Source organism: Myripristis murdjan, chromosome 10, assembly GCF_902150065.1.
Source record: "Myripristis murdjan chromosome 10, fMyrMur1.1, whole genome shotgun sequence".
Taxonomy (NCBI): domain Eukaryota; kingdom Metazoa; phylum Chordata; class Actinopteri; order Holocentriformes; family Holocentridae; genus Myripristis; species Myripristis murdjan.
Genome location: NC_043989.1, coordinates 24,716,648 through 24,733,722, shown reverse-complemented (window position 1 = coordinate 24,733,722; position 17,075 = coordinate 24,716,648). Strand labels below are relative to the sequence as shown.

Genomic DNA, 17,075 nt, shown 5'->3' with positions numbered 1-17,075 from the left:
AGAGAGATAAGAATTTATTTTTCTCTCAATGGCAAAAAATGGCCAACAAAAAAAATCCCCACCTGGGATGATTGTCAGGATCAAGTCAATCCATTGCTGATTAGCAGGGCCAGTGTGTAACTTGACAAGAACACACTCCAAGCAAGAATTCCTCCTCTGTGTTGACTCACTCTCTTGTGTTCTGGTGATTATTTACAACTGTGCGTGATATGACTTGAGGCATGCTGCACTTGGGCTTAGTTTTATTGCAACCAGTGAAACTTGGAAATAAACTCTGATATTGAAAGAGGTGTCTTGTGTCAGCTTGTGTAGTTTTTCCAGCGTGACTTCATAGTGGGATCATCTAAACAGCAACACTGACAGACTGCATCTGACTGTGTCATTAAAGCTGATCTGCCAGCAGTGCACCTGGTCACTGGTGCTGAATGTTCAGCATTATAAATGATCCCCCAAACCAAAAAGTATCAACTACATGCACCAAGGCTTGGCCATATACATGCACTATATGACTAAGCAGTATATATATATATATATATATATATATATGTGTGTGTGTGTGTGTGTGTGTGTGTGTGTGTGTGTGTGTGTGTGTGTGTGTGTGTGTGTGTGTGTGTGTGGATCATAAGCATGTCGTTTCCATGCCTATGATCTCACATTTTATATTTGTTGTGTAGAATAATCTTTATGTATAAAGTTAGATGGCTACTAGGACACATCACACTGAACACCAACCAAAAGTTCAATGTTCAAGCTGCTGTGTTGATTTTCTGTTTATTTACATCACAACATACATGGAGTTACATAATGTAAAAAATGGACAAAACTTTCAGGGTAGATAAATAAGTTAGGTAATAGTTTTATTATAATTTTGTTCCAGTCAATCTATGATGAACAGTGTAAAGACATCAAAATGTCTCTAGCACCGGTACACTTATAGACTGTGAGCACACCACACTACAAGTGTATAAAAGTATTTAAAAACTGCATTTTCTTGTTTTTCCTTTTTGAGTTATGTGATACAGTGTGGTTTTAATTATTACTTGTTTTTACTGGGAGATGAGCGACCACTTTGTAAAAGTTAATGGGGATCCAAATAAAGAATAAAGAATAAAGCCTGGAGTCTAACATGGGGTTAGGCTGCCCACTGCTGGTTGAATGTGCGGTTTGGAGACAGATTTTCACATGGGACCTGATAGAGGAGCTCCCACTCCAGCATTATCCTGCAGGAATACAGCGTCTTCTCTCCTGCGCAGTGGAGGTGGAATAGAAGTTATGAGACCGTCGAACAATTAAAATTTGTTAAATAACTAAACGCAGACGACTGATGAGGCTTCACAATCCAACAGGAGGACAGCCACAGTGTGCAACACCGCCGCGGCGCTCCAGACAGACTGGAGCCAGCAACTTGTGAGACGTCCCAGAGCCGCAGCACAACCTGTAAGAACTCCAACTTCGTTCCCTCAAAAAAACTACAATAACCTCAAAAGGCTCGTATCTTACTGCCCTCATCAGTTTTTAATTTTTGTCGCAGCGTCAGCTGCTTGTATTTTGACACGACGTTTATGATCCATGGAGGAGTGGGGGCTCATCTTTTTCACTTAAACGTTCGCTAATATATGTTAAATAAGTGTAACTCGGTGCTCTGAAAAATAGAACACTGGACATTTATTATACAAGTACTTCTTTATGGAGCATCTTGCAATAAAGCGCTGATATTTGGTACACACTGAGATTTTGAATTTCGCTGAATCTATTGTAGCTGTGCCACTAAAGCTAGCACTAGTTTGTCAGTGTAGCGGAAGGATATGCACTCCTGCACTCCGCCTTTCCAGTCTACTTGTCTCTCGGAGCAGGAGAACATGGCATGGAGAGACTGAGGGTGAAAGGAGTGGAAAAACAGCTGAAAAGCCTTAAGAAAAAGGAAGTATTGCCTGGAACGGCCAAGAGAAAAAAGCTTTGACGGGGCCTGCGTCCATTATCAAGGGTATGTGGTTGAACGAAGGCTTAATCCAACTTAATCTGGTGTAGAGAATGAGGTTTAACAGTAGAAATCAACTGCCGATACATCAGCGGTCTCCGCTGGGCAGAGGCTCGCCACTTTCCCTCGGACGGCTGGCTAACTGTTAGCTAGCTAGCACAACTTAGCGTTAGCTGGGAGAAGTGGTTGAAAAAGTTTTTGTGGAATGGAGGAGGAGGGGGAAAGTTAGCCACCAATTGCTAGAAAAGTTTATCTCGCTAAATTAGAAGTCAGGGAAACTTCAAATTTCGTGTTTCAGAAGCAGTACAACAATCAACGCTGTGCCGTTGAACTGCAAAGTAGCGTTATTTGACGTGTTCTGCAAATTTAATTTAAGATAAACAAGGTGTTGCCTGTTAGCTAAGTTAGCTAGTTAGCAAGTTCACTTAGTTGCCCAGAGCAGGGTGTTAATGTAAATATACTCGTGTTGTTTGTGCTGTTGTCTTTGCGTGATGTCGCGCTAACGTTACGTTTGGACCAGAGTGTAACTGTGTGATTGGGGAAAAAAACTTTTTACAACTCGTTTGGGGTTTATCTAACGTCATATCTGCGTTTCTGTTTCCCTTTCTCTCTGTGTCTCTGTTGCATTTTTGGGGGGGTGCATGCTAGTCATCGCATAATCCTTCCATATTGTCTGCTTCCTGTACTGTATGCCTGTCAAGCATTTCAGAAGTGGATAGGCTACCAGATTTCAGTGGACACGTATTTCTTCAGTTCTCCAGTGTTTTATGTTTTAGAAGTTGTTAACACACTAACATCAGCATTGCATTACAGCGTGTAACATCACCTAACCAACAAGACTTCAGCGAGGCCAGACTCTGATAAACACTGGTATTTTGCACTCCAGTGTGACAGTGTCTTGGAGGCAAATTTCTAATCTTGACATTCAATTCATCTCTGTCTTCCAATTGATGGGTTGGTTTGGCTGTGGGAGAAGCTTCAGAGGGTATCGATGCTCACTATGAGGTTTGTCCAAGAATTTCCCTCTCAAACACTTTGTGATTCACTGTTCCATGTTGAAAGCTGGAAACATCCTCTGACCTGAAGTGTAAAAAGATGTGAAAATAGTGCAAGCAAAATGGCAACCGATTTTTAAGAGTCGTTGCTGTAGTTTTTAAATGAGAAAGAGCATGCGTTTTGTTTGTGATCAAATTTTGAATTGCAGTGTTTCTTGCGACAGCTTTATAAATCTAAAGTCTAGGAAACCTAGGCTTCCTTGTTAGTCTGTTACAGGCTCTAGAAACAGCATTTGTTTTCTCAGATGTTGGCGTAAGTGACTGTTAGAGATTTATTTTCTTGGAAGAAAGAACACCTAGTCCAAAATGAAAAATGGCACCTCTTTTGAAAAAGAACCTTAGATCTCAGATATTGAATTAAACCACATAAATGCCAAATGTAGAACTTACTCCATTTGCTATGAATGTCTGTTTTGATTAACTTTCTAAGTACTGTATGGGAGGTGGGAGACATTTAATCATATTATGCATTGTATGTATGAGGTAGTGTCTACAGTTCATTAGGTCCAGCAAACGTACAATCAGGCAGACAACTCTAATCAGATAAAGCTTAGATGAATTTACGCTGATTGTTGTCAGACAGACCAAAATGAATCTTATTTTGATATTGGTTTCACTTAATTTTAACATTGCTCATTAAGTGACGTTTCAGCTAGTAGTTCAGTTACACCCCCCCCCCCTTTTTTTTTTTTTTTTGTAAATGTGACTTTGTATACATGGAAATTTCTGACATGCTGTGTTGAATGTAAGATGGACGTGAGTGATAGTGCTTGATGTTGAAAACACAAAGCTATCAGTGTGGACTGTTATCAGTTTTTTTGTATGACCTTTATCAGGTGTTCGTTCAGGCAAGTTTTATCTTCTTTATGTTAATCAATGTGATCTTACTCCTCACAGACAGACAGACCTTTATGCTGAAATCTGTTTCTTGTCATTACTCACTCTGAACTGTAAGCTGATGAATCACTGGTGATCTAGTCTGGTTCTCTAATTGACTGGGCTTTGTGGAAACAACCGCTCTTGGAACACAATCTGATGAATGTCAGAGGAACTCATAACATTTACCGTCTGATAAAATTTTGTTTAATAGGCTTGACTATCCTACTGTTGGGAGGTTTCCTTGTGCTTTCATGTGAATGTAGAACAATAAGCCATGGAAGTGGGTGCAGTGCTGTTGGACAGCTGTGTGCTGGAAGGGAGGGATCGGGGCAGAGATGGGTTGAGGGAGGAAGCTGCTCTTTGTGGTCACATCCTTTTCGGCTGGGGCCAGCTTCACAGGCCCTCAAACAGCTGCTGCTGCTGCTGCAGGCTGTCTGCCCTGCTCTATCTGTCTAGCCTCTGGCTGGCTGCTTGCTTGCCCTGAGTGATATGGACAGAGTATTATGCTGCATCACAGTATGATTTGCAATAAAATTTTACACTTAGTCAGGTGTAATTTTATAAAGACTGAAAACATTGTGTTGCTCTTGAGGGAGGCATCTTCGGCTGTCACTTCAACTTTTCACTAATTCAGTGTTTGATTGAATTTGTAGTAACTGTTTTTTAAATGTCAAATGCAGATTTTGAAGCTATGTTGTTAAAACTGTAGAATTGTTATCCTTTTAAACACTTTCCAGTAGACTAATGTGTCAACCTTCCTTGTCTGTCAGTCTCTTTCTTTAGCTGTGTGGGTGTTTTTGTACTTGATTGTCTTTCCATATCCATGACTGTCTACAGCACTCATCAGATAATTGAGTCATTTTAGTTTCAACAAGACCCAGGTTCATAATGGAAATGAAGTGTCAGATCTTAAAGGAGGGCAAAGGGTATTGGTTCTTTTGACAAATGTAGCGTTTGTTTAATAATGTGTGTATTTATTTTATTTAAGAATCTTTGGAATGGCAGCTTTTTGATCCAGATGTTAGTGGCACCAAACAAATGAATGTGTTGCTGACCTCTATATGAGTCAATATCAATATAGGGTACCATTTGGTGTCCCAGGCAGAAATCACTCAATTTTCATGAAAAATTTGCAAAATAACAAAACTCTGATGGTTTATTATAAATGGCCAAACATTTAAACACACATTGGTACAGAGATACATCTTTAAAAGGGTGTTTTTCATATTTTAAAAAATTTTCTATGATTAGATGCATGTGATTTTGCCATGTCCCAAACTCCTCTCTACTAACTTCACTGAGTGAAATAAGTAGATAAATGATATACAATGTACAAACCTTTTACATGCTCTTGTTGCTCTCATCAAGTACTTGAATAAAATGAGTCAATTGAATCATTTATGGTCTAATGTAATAATAATAATAAACGTTTTGCATGTGTCCCTGGATTTGCTGTCCACCCCGTCATTAGGTGGTTACTGCCACTAAAAGAAACCCCCTGCTGTAATCAGTGACATCAATACCACTGCTTTGTCTTTTACAAATGGAGTGAAGAATAGCTCATGCAGAGAGAGTACATATCAACATTTATATTTTGACATTTTCATCATTTTATGATTGAACTTGAATGTGTTCAATCTTAATGTGTCCACCCTGTCATTGCAAAATATTCATCTATATAAATGCTTTTCAGAAATTCAAAATATGTTTGTTAAAGTATACACAGTCACCTTCCTAACTGATACATGTTGCTAGCTAATGGCCCAACATGTGCTCATTAAATGCAAACTTCAGCCAGAAACGTCCACCCTGTCATTGTCCACCCTGTCATCAAGTCTAGTTTTATAACAGTTTTATAAGTTTTTCAGTGTTCCAGAAGTCAAGTGGAGGACAAAACATATGCAGAGAAAGAAACCATTTGAAAGGATACCTATGTTTATACTTTTTGTGGTAGGCCTACATTTAGGGACCAAGGGTTTTTGTTTTGTTTATATCAATCTTGTTTTTTCGTCTAGTTGAAGGTTTTATTTATTTATTTTTGCTGTTGTTGAGTGTCATTTCCAAATGTAGCCTACCTGTGCACAATTCAAAATACAGTAGGTGAAAAAAGTCATGTTTTGACAAAAAACATTTGTTGACAAAACCATAACATTGTCCACCCCGTCATGTCATTGTCCACCCTGTCATGTTCATGTTTTATGTGAATAAATAATTATTTTCACAAGTTATCAAAACCTTTTGTGTGATTTTGCTCTGAAGAGATTAGGGCCAAACAGTATTATTTCAAAGTTTGACCAGATACCTTTATTTATAGAGTTTATTCAGAAAAGAAAGTACAACTTTCACAGATTTTACATATACAAACATATTTTTCCATAATTTCTGTATTTTTGAGAGATGTTTTCCAGAAACTAAAATATTTTCCTGAACGAGGGACCAAATACCTTTCTGAAAATGTACATTTTGTAATCAATATGATTAGAACATATTTACTCTATTTAGAAATTGTCCCATGACAGGGTGGACACATTTTGCAATTCACTTGTACTTTCTATTCTTGCAGTCAATTTATAAAAGGTGCAGGAGCTTGACCAACATGCATTTCTAACAGCTTAAGGTCTACTTTATACAATGGATATGGAGTTCAGTGGAAAATCTCATCTTTTTTTTTGTGTCATTGGGAAGTCTCAATGGCACTCTATACTGATATTGACTCATATGTATCTTATCTTTCTGGACTGTTTTGTAGAAAGCCCATGGACTAAAACACTGCCTGTGTACTGGTGGGAGAGTCAAGCCAAGACAGGGACACTGGGAGTCGTCGGTGAGAAGCAGTGCCTTCTTTTGAGTGAGACCTGCTGCGTTGTGTCTGCTAGGCAGCAGTCCTGATCCCAGCTCCCGCGGACTGAACACCCCCTCACACACATCCCATCAGTGGTGGTGACCCAGCTCCGGACAGCTTGCTGCAGGGCCCTTCCTGAGCAGCAGCAGCTGCGTCCTGCTTGTTGCCTCCCCTCCCTCCCCTCGCTTCCTGTCCTTGGTCAGACAAGGCTAAAGCCTCCTCTCCCCTACCCCACCCTTTTCTCTACTGGCCTCTCCTACACACACATACACTCAGGCAGAATTTCCCTTGTTGACCACACACTCATACACCCATTCAGTCTATTGACTTTTGTTGAAGAACATCAGCTGGTGACTCGGCACCTCGTAGTCCCCTCAGTCAGGTCAGTTGGTCTTCCTAGTGTAGTACCTCCCTTTCCCCTACACTACAGCATCCAGCATGACCTCCATGTCCAGTCTGTTCTCCTTCACAAGCCCAGCAGTCAAACGCCTGCTTGGCTGGAAGCAGGGTGATGAGGAAGAGAAATGGGCAGAGAAGGCAGTGGATGCGCTGGTGAAGAAACTGAAGAAGAAGAAAGGCGCCATGGAGGACCTCGAAAAAGCCCTGAGCAGCCCTGGGCAGCCCAGCAAGTGTGTGACCATCCCCAGATCGCTGGATGGCCGACTGCAGGTTTCCCACAGGAAAGGCCTGCCGCATGTAATCTACTGCCGTGTGTGGCGCTGGCCCGACCTCCAGTCCCACCATGAGCTCAAGCCCCTGGAGGTGTGTGAATATCCGTTTGGCTCCAAACAGAAGGAGGTCTGCATCAACCCCTATCACTACAAGAGAGTGGAGAGTCCTGGTAGGTATTCCCATTCAATCTCAGTGGAGTTACTAACAAATAGTGATTTGAAAGCACTTTGTTTTCCATGCTTTTTTTTTTTTTTTTTTTTACAATTAGCGAGGCTTGCTTTCCCCCCATTGACACAGAATATGTGTCAATGGGGGTGTTCACTTTCTTTGAAAACACTGTGCCAAACATGTTTTCTTAAGTCTGTAGAATACACTTTGTGGGCCAGAGCCTCTCTGTAGCTTCACAATGCTTTATTTATAACGTTATTTTGTCACACATTTTAACATTATCCCAAAAGCTCCTGTGATTTGGTTGTTGTATTTAGCCACATTGCAGTTCTAAGTTGGGTTCTACTTGCGACGCATCAAAGCAAATAGTGTTTACTCAGCAGCAACTATTTTTAAATTGACAGTTGATTTCAGACTGTCCTTACAAATTTCAGGCTAGACTCTTAAGAACATGTTAACAGTTAATGAAAACTGAAATATATGTCTGCACGTGCATTGTTTCAGCATCAAGATCACAATGTGTGCATGTGCAATAGTCACATTGCAGGACATGTGATGTTAAGTAAGGAAAATTCACTCAAACACATCATGCCACAACTTTTTGGCTGCTTGATACAAAATAGGGTTGGGTGACTGTTTCTATTTTCATATTGTCTATTCGTGTCTACTTGAGATCACCAATAGGCGATCCGATCACCGAGGGTTTGAAGGGTGGGGGAAGTTATGTCAAAGCATGCCAGTGAAAATGTAACATTCCGTACTTGGGAATATTATGGGTTTTGCCCAGATGCTAAAGGTGAGCATAAGAATATTACACAGCATATCTGCCAGCTAGATAGGTTTGTGCTACTGAGGGACATGCAGACCACTAATTTATTTGCACATGTGCAGGTTCACCATCCCTCTGAGGCTGCAAAACATTCCCAAGGAAGCACTGGTAGCAGTGCAGGTGCTGTTAGCCAAAACACACCTCACCATGTGTCTGTCAGACAGACAGGGTGACTCAGACACACAGCACACGAAGCACAGACACACAGACTTTGTGCGACATCACAGCATCATGTTCCATTTAACATCATCTTATCTCTGATATCACAGTCCAAATCATATCTGTAACTTTAACTACTCTAATGGAGTGCAGAGTAAAATTTTGGTTACCAATCATATGGAGAATGAGAGATGCAGGGTGTCAGATCTATGGAAAAGAGATGGCAAACTGATTTGTAATTAAGGATCTAACATTCACATGTCACTTGTGCTGATTAACAGGACTCAGTGGTAATTTGAAATGCACAGTAGGGCGCAGATTCTTGAGTTGATTTTTTTTTTTATTGCATTCTTAGTTCTGATAGTATTTAATTACTATTGCCTTAATATCAGTGTTGGAAAAAACAATCTACAAGATGTAACAAAACATAACATTTAAGGTTTCTTGGATACACAGAGTTCCTTGCTAGTGACAGCAGACTCTGCATGCACAGTGATGAGTTTATCAAACACCAAAAGCTCCACTTGTCTCCAACTACAACCTCAAAAAGAGTGCTGCCTATTGTTGTTTGATAAAATGATAATGTGCAGTCCTTCACCAGAGCACATAACAAACTGATGGCTCTGCATGTAGAGTCTGTGTGTCACCTGTCTGTAAGCATGAATGAGACGGAGCTCCTGTCACATATGAAGTCACTTGGATGCTACAGGCAGGACTTCAGTTATGCGAGGCTGCGTGCTTAACACACACATAAAACTTGCAGTATCCAGATTTATCTGCACTTGTCATATCTACATGTAGATAAATCTGTTTGTTGCTTCAGTTTGAGAGTTTTACCATCCTCAGAGCTGTTTACTATCACATAGATTAAACATACATTTGAACATGATTAGAAATGGTAAATTACATGTAAATAATACAACTGAGACACTAGTCCATTTAAGCCCACATAAAGTTTTGTTAGAAGAGGATAGACTTTTAAAGTACCCGTATGATGAAAATTATGATTGTTAATTACATATCTATTGGCTACATGAATGTATATATCTGGTGAAATCTCCTCATTTTTTTCATATCGCAGGAAAAAAGATATCACACTGTCAGTTTTTTCCAGTATCACTCAGCCCTACTGAAATACACAGTCAAGCAGTTGCAAAAGGTTTTTTGGTCACTGGGTAGCAGCAGCTACATGTTAACAGATTTGTGCACATCCCTTGGCCGGAGTCCTGAGTCGGCTGTGGAGCTGGTAAACAAATCTACAAAGGTCAGTAGGCAGGGCTGTCATCACACAGGCCTGTTCTGCCCAACCCCCTCCATTTCACAGAAAATCAATATCACTAGCTCTTTTTGAGTCTTATTAGATTATATGCCTCAGGCACTCAAGATGGGGTGTGGCATCAGAGAGCTGCTTGCTAAATGCATATTCCACTCTGACTAAACTCCCAACACTTCCCACCACCACCCTTTCCCTCTCTCTCTCTCTCTTTGTCTGTCACTCACAAACCACATCACACACACTCACAGATGACCCTAAGGACACCCTCTCTTACTTTGGCCCTGGCCCAGACTCTGACACCAGCCTGACTTGGGATTTCCAGCCCAGTATTGACCATTTCAAGGCTGGGGATCACATGCCAGTCAGAAGAAACAACATGTCATATCATTAAACCAAAGCTCACTGGGTAGTTTTGGTTGGACAGCCTTGGGGCCATGACGCTTAAAGGCAGTTAGTTGATGAAAATCAAGGCTGGCGAAATGTGTGCTATCCTTTTGACATCATTAAAAATTAAAATAAATTTGTGTGACCTCTGTGGCTGGATCTTCATAAAGAGCTACCGTGGCCTTTTTAGGAATGCAGGCTTGTTCAGGTTGAGCAGCATACTGTAGATCTACGCTCTTATGACTCCACACAATGAGTATGGAACAGTATGGTTTGCTTTTTTACAGTGGCAACAGATTTTTTTGTTTGTTTGTGTAAGAAAAAAATAAAAATAAAAAGGTATCTGCAGTATTGCACACAATTCAAAGTCTAAATCGACAACAGCGAGAAAGCTGCATCATAGCAATGTTGTTAGAAAATATTTGTAAATTGTTTTGAGAAAACTACATGATGCCGGTTCTACTGTAAGACTCAATATTTTTTAAAGAAATATTAAGGCATACTTTTGCCTCTACAGTGTTTGGAGTATTTGTGATAATTAATTTGTAAAGAGTCTGCTGATCAGGGACTTGTCTTTCCAACATTGGTTGCATTTCCTTGTTAATAATGGAAGGGATGCATTATTAACAAGGAAAAGAAACAAACGCTACAAATCACACAGGCTGCCTGGTGAAAAGAGGTGTTGGGTGGGCATAGACCATACAGTATAATCATCCATTAAATAATGACTTATCCCTCCCCTGTCTGTCTCTCCCCCTCCCATCCTCCTATTCTTTCTCTGTTTTCCTCTCCTCCTTCTCTCCAGTGCTCCCTCCTGTCCTGGTGCCACGGCACAGCGAGTTCAACCCGCAGCACAGCCTGCTGGTTCAGTTTCGTAATCTCACCCACAACGAGCCGCACATGCCCCTGAACGCCACCTTCCCTGAATCTTTCCAGCAGCCGCACAGTGGTGGCAGCGGTGGCGGCGGCGGTGGCGGAGGCAGCGGTGGTGGCGGCGGCTCCTTCCCCATCTCTCCAAACTCCCCTTACCCCCCATCCCCGGCCAGCAGCGGCACCTACCCCAACTCTCCTGCCAGCTCGGGTCCCTCCAGTCCATTCCAGCTCCCAGGTACACCATGTACACTCAACACCTACACCTGGGCACTGAGCCAAGCCATTGTTTTTTTTTTTTCTTGATCACAGTTGTCACCCAGCCAACAAGGCAGCTCACTGACAGTTAATTCACACTGTTCTCCAGTGAGAACAGTAAAAAGAAAAAATACTGTCAAATGGCGGCTGCTGACATTTTTGTGACATCTTACGCTGTTCACCAAAGTTCCAGTTGAATCCAGTTTCATATTCCCATCATGTACAGGATGTTGTCACTCAGAAACGTTCCACTTGCAAGTGTCAACCATGTTTTCATTTGACTTCAACAAGCCACCTGTTGGGCAGGATGTAGTAAGTCAAATCACTTCCCTAACATAAGTATTTAGGACATAGATGAACACTCACTATCAAACTAAGAGATAACTCAAAACATCTCTGATACAAATTATTTGGAAATTTATGATGGCAAGACATATTTTTTATTTCAGATAAATGATGATCACAAAAATCTGTGATGCAAAGAAAAGAGAGATGCGTTGCAGCTTGTTACCAGTATTCTAACCAGGTCGAGTTATTATATCCATCCAAATCAAGTTACACTACTGAAATGTGAACAATGGAAGTGCCAACTAAGCAGTGTCCACCAGAGCCAGGGCTGCTGGCTATTGTCAAGGCTCTTACTCAGTGGACCAGGCAGCCCTTCTTCATTTTGACTGAGCCGAACAGAGAGTAGATATAACCAACATGGAGGAACGGGGCTCAAACAAAGAAATTCCTTCTTGTCCCGTCCAGCCGTGTCACTGCATTGGAACAGTGACCTGAACTGTTGATTATATGTGGGCGTGGGTGTGACTTTGTGCTGCTTGTGTGTGTGTGTGTGTGTGTGTGTGTGTGTGTGTGTGTGTGTGTGTGTGTGTGTGTGTGTGTGTGTGTGTGTGTGTGTGTGTGTGTGTGTGTGTGTGTGTGTGTGTGTGTGTGTGTGTGTGTGTGTGTGTGTGTGTCTGGTGACTGCTCTATTCTGCTGTAGGCCAGATCTGCTGATGCACACATCCAGCGGCTGCAGGCAGTCAGGCAGAAGGAAGCTAAGTTTTTAATGGCAGCTTAGGATTGGAGTTGAGCTTAATTGTGCTGAATAGCCCCGATCATTGTCATTGTCTAAACTCATGCACCGTAGTCGCTGCCGTCTAGGTGGGGGGGGGGTTTGCGTTTTTTTTGTTTTTTTTTTATTGAAAACAGTCTTTTTCCTGTGTTCCAGAATATGGGCTTGAAAAGCTCAAGTTGCATCTCTGCCGGGAATGGTTGGTTTAGCATGTGGTTTAGCAAGTGACGGATGTGTGAAATCTGACACCGTTTCCGGAGGACAGATCCTGTGATGATTGTTTGACTCTTGGGAGGTGTGTGTGAGTGACTGAGTGAGTGTGTGTCTGTGTGTGGTGTGTGTCTGTGTGTGTCTGTGTGTGTGTCTGTGTGTGTGTCTGTGTGTGTCTGTGTGTGTGTGTGTGTGTGTGTGTGTGTGTGTGTGTGTGTGTGTGTGTGTGAGAGAGAGAGAGAGAGAGAGAGAGAGAGAGAGACCATTTGCCAGCAGCAACAACTGGTCTCATCCTCTGTAACTGCTCTCTTAATATCTCAGCTGACACCCCACCCCCAGCCTACATGCCCCCTGATGAGCAGCTGGGCCAGGACAGCCAGTCCATGGAGACCAGCAGCAGCCTGGTGCCTCAGAACATGCCCAGAGGAGGTGAGGAGGACTGCTAAATACACATCCTTTAATGCACGAAATCTACCAAAATATGTAATTTTCAGGTCCTAGAGTTTGGAAGTTGCACAAAAGTGTGGAAAAGTAAGGAAAAATGCAACTACACATTTTATATAGTCCTTGCCATTTCACAAATTTTCATATTTGTTGCTTTTGGGTGTATAACAATTAATTCATTGCATTGGTACATCTATTAGAAATTCTGCCAATTCAGCTGAATTGATCTGCTAAAAGAAATAATGGAATAAAACCTCTGATTTTAGCCTGAATCAGTATGAATTGATTCATTCACAATTATTAAAACAAAAAATAAAATCGAATGGTATTGGACATAAATCCGCTACATATCTTATTTTTTTCATAGGTTCAATAATGCTACAGTAATCATGCTGTATAATTTTTCTGCCAACATTTCAGAAGAAAAGGATAATCTTAATTATTGAACATGATTATTAATGTAGTAGAAGTACTGAATTGAATATTTGACTCGACTCACAGTTTACAAAATCAAATTGAATTGCTCTAAAATGTGCTCTGAAATTGAAATGCCAGCTAGTTAATCATGGATCAGATTGAATCTCTGTTAAGCTCACAATTTGCACCCCTTGTTGCTTTGAACAATAACCTTTGTGTGTAGAATGAACACAGAGACAACATTGCTCCCACTGTAAATCTGCGCTCAGATGATGAAAGGCCTGGAAACGGAATAGAATTTCTGAAGTGAAACTCTGCAGTTAACGCTGCTTATCACAGTCATTTTGGGATTCAAAAAATGCATAAAAACTCTGATGTAACTATGTGTTCCTCTGTTGCCTCATTTGCTGTCAAGTCAGTTTAACAAACTGCAGCTTGCATATCTTTTCATTTTTGTCTTCAACTCTACATTTTATGAATATCAAAATAAATACATTGTTTAAAGATCTGGCTGTCAAGAACAAAACATCAATAAATATGCCGCACACAATAAAATAGTTTCCTTAGCTTTGAAGCTATTGAACGGGGAACTACATTCAGCTGGATGTTAAAAAGTTCACTAACTTCATTGTTAACAATTCAAACTGCTTCCAATTTTAGTTGTATAGTCAATACAATTTGTGATGTGAATGTGGTACATGGCCTACACAGCTTCAGATATTACACCATAGAAATGTAACGGCACAGAATAGATGTATCCCTAAGATGAATATATTGTAGATTAATCTTGCCAGATGTTCAGTCTTGCTAGGAACACTGTACACATGCTGCTCTGTGGGGTGAGAGTGTAGATGAGAACAATGTAAATCTAGGAGACTAGTGTGCTTAATGCAGATTCTGCAAAAATACCCTAGGAATACTGACATTTTGTGCAGTCTCAACAGTCAGCCTGTCAGGGCACATTTTCTCTTTGTTTGTAGAGAGTTTGACAGAAGTAATTTTGTCACGAACTTGACTGACAGGCAAAGATCTCCAGAGAGATTTTCAGTCATGTAGATGTATTTGTGACTAATCAAGCCAGTTGAACTTTTGTCATTTTTGAGAAGAGTTGGCAATTGTGCACTAACCATGGAACACAGTAACAGTTTTAGATAGAGAAGTGAATCTCTTCAGTGTTTTCCATGTGGAACTATGTTTCTTTTAGACTACACACTGCCACTCTGTAACTAAAGCATATCGCCATGCAGGGTACATTTTAAAAGAATCCTCTAGAACATTTTCATGTGTTGGGAAATCTGTAAGTCTGTGACTCACCTGTCCTCATCTTGACCTGTTTTGCAACTTCATAGATGTGCAACCAGTGGAGTATGAGGAGCCCAGCCATTGGTGCTCCATTGTTTACTATGAACTCAACAATCGTGTGGGCGAGGCTTACCATGCATCATCAACCAGCGTGCTTGTGGATGGTTTCACTGACCCCTCCAACAACAAGAACCGCTTCTGCCTCGGCCTGCTCTCTAACGTCAACCGCAACTCAACCATTGAGAACACCCGCCGACACATCGGCAAAGGTAAAACTGGTTACTGACCGTCAGGGGTGCAGCATTAGAAATGGAGGCGTTTGATAACAAAATATCACATCTCCCTCTTCACCAGGAGTGCACCTGTACTATGTGGGTGGAGAGGTATACGCCGAGTGCCTGAGTGACACCAGCATTTTTGTCCAGAGCCGTAACTGTAATTACCACCATGGTTTCCACCCCACCACTGTCTGCAAGATCCCCAGCGGCTGCAGCCTCAAGATCTTCAACAACCAGGAGTTTGCGCAGCTCCTGGCCCAGTCAGTCAACCACGGCTTTGAGGCCGTCTATGAGCTCACCAAGATGTGCACTATCAGGATGAGCTTTGTCAAGGTAAGCGGTTCATTATAAATGAAACTAAAGAGAGGACAGAAAAGAAGTAAAAGCTAGGCAACTGTTGATTATGTAAAAGTGCATTAAGTTAGTTTCCAGTTTGATCAAACAACAGCCAAACTGTGACATGTACCAGTGCAGCTGGTCATAGTCATGACTGTGACTTGAAGGCAGACATCTATCACCGACTATCAAACTCAGTGGCCTGTAATTTGTCTCCTCCTCACAGGGCTGGGGAGCCGAGTACCACCGACAGGATGTCACTAGCACCCCCTGCTGGATAGAGGTGCACCTGCACGGGCCCCTCCAGTGGCTGGACAAAGTGCTGACACAAATGGGTTCACCTCTCAACCCGATCTCCTCTGTGTCCTAATGATGGCCCCCTGCGAGCTCGGGAGATTCTTTTTACAGATTTTTTTTAACAGTTACTTTATGTGCCCCTCTCCCTCCTTCCCCCTCACTGATTTATAATTTAAGTTGGTCTTAATGGCTGAACTGTTTACACTTACTGTGGGAGGGGATGTTGATCTCTGGCTAGAACAGCAGCAGCAGCTGCCAGAATCCAGTTGTTCAAAGAGAGTAACATTACAAGCAGACACCTGGAGAAAAAGGAACAGCCCCAGCAACAACAATGACATGGACGCACTACTGCTTGACAAGGCTATCATCATATGAATCAAATGTGGGCTTGATTGTCAAGCTTTTTTTTTTTTTTTTCATCAAGTTTTATTGTTTCCTCAGACAATTTTATCTCTCTTTGTAGTGTATGAATGAAAGAGAATTGTTTATCACTACTCTGCCTTACAACAGTCAGACTTGGAATTTTACTGAACACTTTTTTTCTTACATTGTTGTCTAAATGTCAGATATTTACAGTTAAGGTATAGATCCAATTATGTTTACTATTAGGCTCAGATATAACAAATGCTTCCTTTTTATAGACTCTACTGCTAGAAACAAACACTGAGCTACTGCCTTTTAATAAAGTATGTATGCCAACCTGATAGTCTTTGATATGGGAGATCAATCACTGAACAAGTTTAACATGCCATAAGCTAATAACATTGTGAATGTTACATCTCTTGCAATAGAAGTAGTCATTTGTGATATAATCAGACAGTGGACTTCATCATTACTGATTCTTGTTTGTATTACTGAGTTCAAGTGAAAGAGTGACTATTTTCCATACTCACTGTATTAACAATATTGTGCACTCATGGATTTTGTGGAGGCATATTAAATTTTGGTGTGGGTACCAAGGCATTATGTTGCTAGATAAATGACTTCATTAGCACAATGAAATAAACACAGGTAATTTGGTAACAATTAATGTATGTTCTCTTGCCTGTTCTTCAGTATTTTAGTGATATTTAGCAGAATGAGAATGTAAGTATCACTTGTCCCTTAGAGCTACTTTAAGAAGCTGGAGGCTTGTTGAACAATTTACAATAAAATGCAATGCAGATAAGACATTTATTACAGAGAATAACATTTCATAAAAAAAAAATGGACAAACAGTACGTTTAGACTAACTACCCAGAGGACATTGTCTATTCCTTAAAACCTGCTCCCTTAATCTGCTTCCATGTGCAAGTAATTCCAGGACTTTTCCATATCAATCAAAATATAAAGCACCTTTGTGATGATACATCCTGATTTTT

General features: G+C 41.0%; 1 protein-coding gene across 2 annotated transcripts; it reads left to right on the top strand.

The window, feature by feature from the left end:
- Window positions 1-1,207: 1,207 nt before the first annotated feature.
- Window positions 1,208-16,744, top strand: smad5 (SMAD family member 5). Of its 2 annotated transcripts, none has more exons than XM_030062340.1 (7): window positions 1,208-1,437; window positions 6,662-7,595; window positions 11,048-11,350; window positions 12,962-13,069; window positions 14,851-15,072; window positions 15,158-15,414; window positions 15,644-16,744. In XM_030062340.1, exons 2-7 carry the CDS (start codon window positions 7,193-7,195, stop codon window positions 15,785-15,787), a joined length of 1,437 nt encoding a protein of 478 aa, XP_029918200.1. In that variant the 5' UTR covers window positions 1,208-1,437; window positions 6,662-7,192; the 3' UTR covers window positions 15,788-16,744. The 2 variants fall into 2 exon arrangements, with proteins under 2 accessions (XP_029918200.1, XP_029918199.1); XM_030062339.1 differs by lacking the exon at window positions 1,208-1,437 and adding an exon at window positions 1,826-1,984.
- Window positions 16,745-17,075: the final 331 nt, after the last annotated feature.

Coding starts and splice junctions, on each gene's coding strand:
- smad5 (XM_030062340.1), top strand. CDS start 7,193: ATGACCTCCATGTCCAGTCTGTTCTCCTTCACAAGCCCAGCAGTCAAA. Junction 11,351..12,961: donor CAGTCCATTCCAGCTCCCAG/GTACACCATGTA, acceptor TTAATATCTCAG/CTGACACCCCACCCCCAGCC. Junction 13,070..14,850: donor TCAGAACATGCCCAGAGGAG/GTGAGGAGGACT, acceptor GCAACTTCATAG/ATGTGCAACCAGTGGAGTAT.